Source organism: Parus major, chromosome 6 (assembly GCF_001522545.3).
Source record: "Parus major isolate Abel chromosome 6, Parus_major1.1, whole genome shotgun sequence".
Taxonomy (NCBI): Eukaryota; Metazoa; Chordata; class Aves; order Passeriformes; family Paridae; genus Parus; species Parus major.
The window spans coordinates 26,135,414-26,141,413 of record NC_031775.1 but is presented as its reverse complement, the minus strand read 5'-3'; the positions used below and the strand labels follow the sequence as shown (position 1 = coordinate 26,141,413).

General features: G+C 39.1%; 1 protein-coding gene across 1 annotated transcript in view; it reads left to right on the top strand.

Annotated features, from left to right (window-relative positions):
* The first annotated feature begins 2,919 nt into the window (after window positions 1-2,919).
* Window positions 2,920-6,000, top strand: part of NRAP (nebulin related anchoring protein) — a 49,745-nt gene continuing 46,664 nt past the window's right edge. Inside the window, exons 1-2 of the mRNA XM_015633737.2 lie at window positions 2,920-4,984; window positions 5,256-5,350. Coding sequence (XP_015489223.1) covers window positions 4,913-4,984; window positions 5,256-5,350 — 167 coding nt within the window. The 5' untranslated portion in view covers window positions 2,920-4,912. The remainder of the gene's footprint in view (window positions 4,985-5,255; window positions 5,351-6,000) is intronic.

Sequence of the window (6,000 nt, the reverse complement as noted above, 5' to 3'; positions counted from 1 at the left end):
GGGAGAGGGAGAGGGAGAGGGAGAGGGAGAGGGAGAGGAGAGCTCTGTAATCACCAGCAATCACTGACTGGCAGTGGCACCTGAAATTCAGAATATCCAAATGTGCTTTTCTGATGATGTGTATGGGTGTTATCCAGGAAATACAGAAACTGTTTGCTTTTACATCTTGCTGAAAATCTTTATCCATTGCCATCTGGTCACCACAGTCAAATTAGCAGACCTAGAAATGGCTTTTTTCAAAACATCACTGTATTGCTATCAAAAAAGTGGTCTGACAATGCTTGCTAATTTTCAAGAGTTTACTATTAGAATTGGTTGTGGGAAATTTCTGACTCAAGCCGTAGATGAAACTTCTATTTTCTTTTCATGTTGGATCCTGGCATTCACAAAGAGAAAATTTGATTCCTCGGTGTGTTGCAATACCTTTCTTAAATACATGTTAATTTTAATGCAGTACAAGGTGCCAGATTTCATTTTCAGAAAATCTTGCTTGTTTTCAGTATGGAGAAAATTAGAAATATAGTAGAAATAGAAGGAAGTACCTTGCTTCAGGGCATGGAGTTGTTGCCATCTAGGAAAGGGTCAGGAAGGGAAAAAATTCTTATGTAGAATATGGCGCAGCTGGGTGCATGCATTACTGGGTAAGGGGAAGAGCCAGCAGTGTGATACCTAGAGCATCACTATCCTTTGCCCTGGAGACTCACTCTCCTCCTTAAAAACATTAATAATGGAACCTTTGACTGGATATTTACATTGGGAAAATAAGTGTTTAACCACTGCATGCAGCTGCAGGATGAAAATGGGGAGTGCCTTTGGGAAACTGAAAGGTGAATGGTAAAAACTAGAAGGCTTGAGGCAACTGAGTAGTACCTGTCTGGAATAATAACTGTGTCCTGTGTTCTGCACAACATCTATGAAAACAAGACTGGGGTTTTGTGAGACTTGGGAGCAGGTGTGGGGATACTTTTAGGAGGGAGGATTTAAGTGATACACAATGAGCTCCTTTCTAAACAACAGTGGTTATCTTTCCATGTATTTTGCAAGAAAGGATGGATGGTTTTGATATGCTGTGAGGAATATGAGGGTAGGGCAGGGTGACTGGGCACACCAAGACTTAATGGAATTCTGCAGAATAATGCATCTCAGTTGGTTTGATGCATGCTTTTGTTGGGATTTCTCTGTAATCCGGCAGAGATGATCTGTTGCACACACTATATTTTATGAGTTTTAAACTTGAGTCTTATTTGTGTTGTGATACACAACAAATGGGTATATTTGGACAGTGGTGCTCATGTGGGCTATGCTCTACATGCTTTTCACAATTTTCTTCAAGCTTTTAGCTTAGATTGTAGCACATCCTTACCAGTTCTTTCTCTGTTCTGTAACAGTGATATCTTCTTGGCCCCTTGGTTGTTTTTTCGATTTCTCTCTTACTTTTTCTCACTCTGTTAGAAGCATTTGCAAAATCCCTACACTCACAGGTTTTTCTGACACTGGCAACAAGGGAAAAGTGTAAGTGTAAACCCTTTAATCATGAAATGTAAACAGTTGTTGGTTGGTTTCCATAACAGCAAAAATGGAAAAAGCAACTGTACAAGAAGTTGGTCCTTAGGAGTTTTTATTAAAATCTTGGGAGATTTTGGTGTTGATAAATCTTTTCCAGTTTTCTTTCAATATTTTTTCCAAGCTGGATTTGCTACTATGCTGAATTTGATTAGCATGGAGAGACTGTATGAGGCAAAAGGCCTTGAGCCCAGGTAACTAATTAACCACAGGGTTCAGAGAAGGTGAACACAGATAAGGCTGGCTGAGTGCTTGAAATTTTACAGGCAGCTTTTACCAGTGGATAAAACTCCCCCTTTGTGTAGTGAACCAGCACCTTTGGGGCTTTTTTGTAAACAGAGGGAAGATAGGCTTGCCGTAATTTGTGCTGTCTGGCTTCCTGTTCTTCATGTGGTTGGAAGGGCGCAGTTTCAATTCAGGAATGACAGAGGAGATGACCCTGACTTGAATGTCTCTAAAGAGGTTACTTTGTACAACTAATATGTGCTTTTTTACAATCAGATTGATGATGCAGATGTGCTTCAAGTTTTCTGTGCAGTTAATTCACTGAATTTAAGGAGGCTGGAGAGGTAACAATGTTTCTTCCCACTAATTTGCACTTTCAAGGTACTGTCTCCTTGTACTTTATGTGTAACCACAGTACTTTTAAACCACATTGATTAAGGTTCTACTGTTAAGTAAAGCCTTTTAAGATTTTCCTTGATATCAAAAAGCCTTTATGAGGCCTTACTAAAGGAGGAAAAAAGCCACAATGAGCTTTTAACTGAAGAGAAAATGTCTTGCTAAGATTTGTCAAGATAACAAACTTGCACTGGTTTTGTGATTTAATTCCTTGCATGATCAAAATGAAGTGCGTACTTTGTAATGAGACCATTCAATGTTTATTTTTTAATAAACTCCTTTTTCTGTTATCAGCTTGGCTTTAATCCAGGGTGGTGAAGAACAGGACAGTTTTGGGGTCCTCAGAAATGGGAAAATCTTTACGAGACACCAGCAGAACTGGTGCTCAATGGATGTGAGGGGAATAGTGTGGCTGGGAAAGAGAGTAGCTGTAGAGGACATTGTGCCTTACCACACTTCTCTTGAGCATGCTGTGACTTGGGAGAAGCAGAACTTGGAAAATGCATTTGCTGACTTCCAGCCAAGCTGGTAGTATCTATCACTGTGAAAAGAGAAAATCAGGCTTTGTATATCTTGAAATAAAGTAGGATTTGCTTGTGAAATAAAGGGTTTTACCTATCTGAGAGGCCTCTTGGAAGGAACACATGATCTCATTCCCTTCAGGGATATCTGTATGCTCTGTGGGTGATGATGCATCCTGGAGTCCTCTCCAGATGATCAGTGCTCAGGTTATTCCTGGATGAATTATTTGTTCAGTAATTGCCAAGCCTTTATGGTTTTGTGTGGTTCAGGGATGTGCTTCTTTCACCACCTCTCTGAACTCATTTCAGGAGAGTCTTAAGCAAAGCAGGGACAGGAGCAGGTCATGCACCCTTATTCTTGCTGAAGTGTGGGACAAGGGCTCCAGCATGGCTTCAGTCAGCACAGAGACAAAGACTGTCTAGAAAATACAAGTATGGTGACTCTTGGAGAAGATGAACACAAAGAGGAGACAACTGGTAGTGTGCCAAGTGCTAAATGAGGAAGGGACCACCCGGCCAGTGTGACCCTAATACAGGTCACTTGCATAAACAGAATGGCAATCTGGGACAAGATGCAAAGCTGTATAAGAAGGGAACTGGAAGCCTTCCAAACTATTTTGGTTCACAGGTGTGAGCAGGATAAATATTATTGTGATGTAACTTGGTAGACATAAGTCTCTCTTGATCCCAAAAAGAATAACATGAGGTAATTCAGCAGTTATTTTAATATAAGAAATTATGTTCTGGGGACATTTTTAAAAAATGAAAATGCATCTGTTTATGTACTGATATTAGTTACTTTGAAAGGCCTTAAGTGTTTCCAGGACTTTGTGCCACTGCTCTTCAGATTAGAGACTCTATTTTTGGCACACCAGTTGCTGACAGTACATTGTGCCAATACATTGTCAGCATTCAGTAAAAGTAGCAATAATAAGTTAAGCAGAACTGCATATCTCAATAGAGAGGTGAATAGGAGGCTCTCTAAGCATACCTAGAAGGTTTAGACAGAAATTATTTTGATGGAATTGTTGGCAATTTATAGAAAACGGAAGTGCTCAGCAATATCCCAGGACTGCTGCAGGTAGTGGGGCACAGCTAAGAGTTATCTCAATCTGAGTAAAAGTCTGCTTAGCTGTGTCCCAGGGTTATGGAGCCCTGCAGCTGGAGGTATTATGATTTGGTGAGATGTAAATCTTAAATCCTGACCATTTGTAGCTGGTAGAATTTAATAGCTTCTTTTGTTCAGAGCAGACTTCACAACCCTAATAGCTTGCTTGAATCCTAATATCAGACATTCCTTATCATTTTTTGGTGAAGGAATTTTTATATTCTGATCTATTCCAGTCTGCTCTTGGTGAACACTGTTAAATAGCTGCTTTGTTCATTCAATTCAAAAGTAAATGGTTCTTTTCTGAAGTTTTTCCTGTAGGAGATAGAAGTTTGGATTCGTACCCATCATGTTTAGAACTCTTTGAGATAAGAGGCTCTGCCTCTTTCACAGTGCATCCTCCTACACCTGGAGATGGAGTGACAGGTGGATGAAAGAAGAAGATATGAGAAAAGAGTGTGCTCTGCTCTGCTGATGTAATATACAAGGTGAAACTGAGCTGGCACCGAGAGAAAAAAATTAATGACTTTTTCTGGCAGTGAATTTCTACATCCACCCAAGGGCCAGGAAGTTTCATACCCGTCTCTGGCCTGTATTTCTGGTGGTACCTCCTTCTGCTATGAGGCTGCTCCTAAATACACAATACTCCCCGTGAGGTCACTTGTTTATCAGGGTGAGGAGAAACTAATGGTAAATTACTGCTGCTGTATGTACTTTTCATCCTGGGCTTAGGACAGCAAAACTGAAATACAAAATGATCAGGCTCTAACATTCACATGGATGTGATTTGTTTCTGTGAGTTCATTCTTCTATTTAGAGAAAGATATTGCTACCCTCCCTTCTGCACTGACACAGTTGCCAAAATAACCGCTCTTACTAACTGGCAGCTTTAAAAGCCAGCCTGCAGCTGACTTTGAAACAGAAGGTCAGCAAAGGGAGCAACAGACTTCAATTCAGAGCTTTAATGGGAGCCATTGACCACAGCAAAAGGCCTTGACTGGAGTGTCTAGAGTGTGCTTTGCACAGGCCAAAAAGTCACTTTCATATTCTTTGAACCTTTTGTATAAACCTATATATTTTTCACTCTGTGGATTTCAAGATGAATGTGCAGCCGTGTGCTAGATGTGGCTATGGGGTTTACCCTGCTGAGAAGATTAACTGTATAGATCAGGTCAGTTCTCTTTCTTTATCACTTTGGACTATAATAAATGTACAGATTGGCACTTTTAACACTGTGCAAATCTCTCAGTTCCAAAAGTTCTTTGCTCATAACTGGGTTCAGAACTGAAATGAATTAATCACATTTATATATTTGAAGAAAAAAAATAGTCAAATTCATTAAATGGATGGGAAGAATCAATAGTGAGATTTTAAACTTAGCAGAATAATAATAATGAAATACAAATCATGTCTGTTTGGTTTCTGTTTTGTGACATTTCCAGACATGGCATAAAGCCTGTTTTCACTGTGAAGTATGCAAGATGATGTTAACAGTAAACAACTTTGTTAGCCATGAGAAAAAACCTTACTGTCAAGCGTAAGTTTATTTCCTTTTTTTTTTTTTTTTTTTTTTGCCTAGTCATTTTAACATAATGGAAGATCACTGTTTGGACTCAGTCTGTCCCATGTGTGATGTGAAATTAGGTATTGTCGGTGCCTTAATGCATATCTTTGGATTTACGTGAATCACAAGTAATGGGAAACTCTTTTTACCATGCATAAATCTTCTTCATTTGGCCAGTGTGCTAAAATATACCAAATTAAGTTCCATTTTACTATTGTAGGAAGGAAATAAAGCCAAACACAAATTTTAGTGTTTTCCAAATCAGTGGTTAAGAGTTAACAAGGTTGAGCTAATCATAAGGAAAATGTGAAAATGCAGATTTTGGTGTTGGTTTGTTCTAGGAAGTTTTTATTTTATAATGATCAATTCCTGTCAAATTTTTCAGCAGAAAAAGGAGAGATGACAGTTGTTTTTTATTCTATTATTCTCTTTTGTTATTAGAAACACAGCATTGATATGATGATCATTAAAATTAATTTTGCTCTAGGCACCTACTCCCTACAATAATAACTTGAGTGTAATCTAAGATCTCTGTGTGAGTGGGGGAAAAGTTGTGTATAGAGGGGCGGAGGCTGGTATTGTGTTTTTGAGTGCTTGAAGAGAACCTTTCTGGTGGGCTGTCT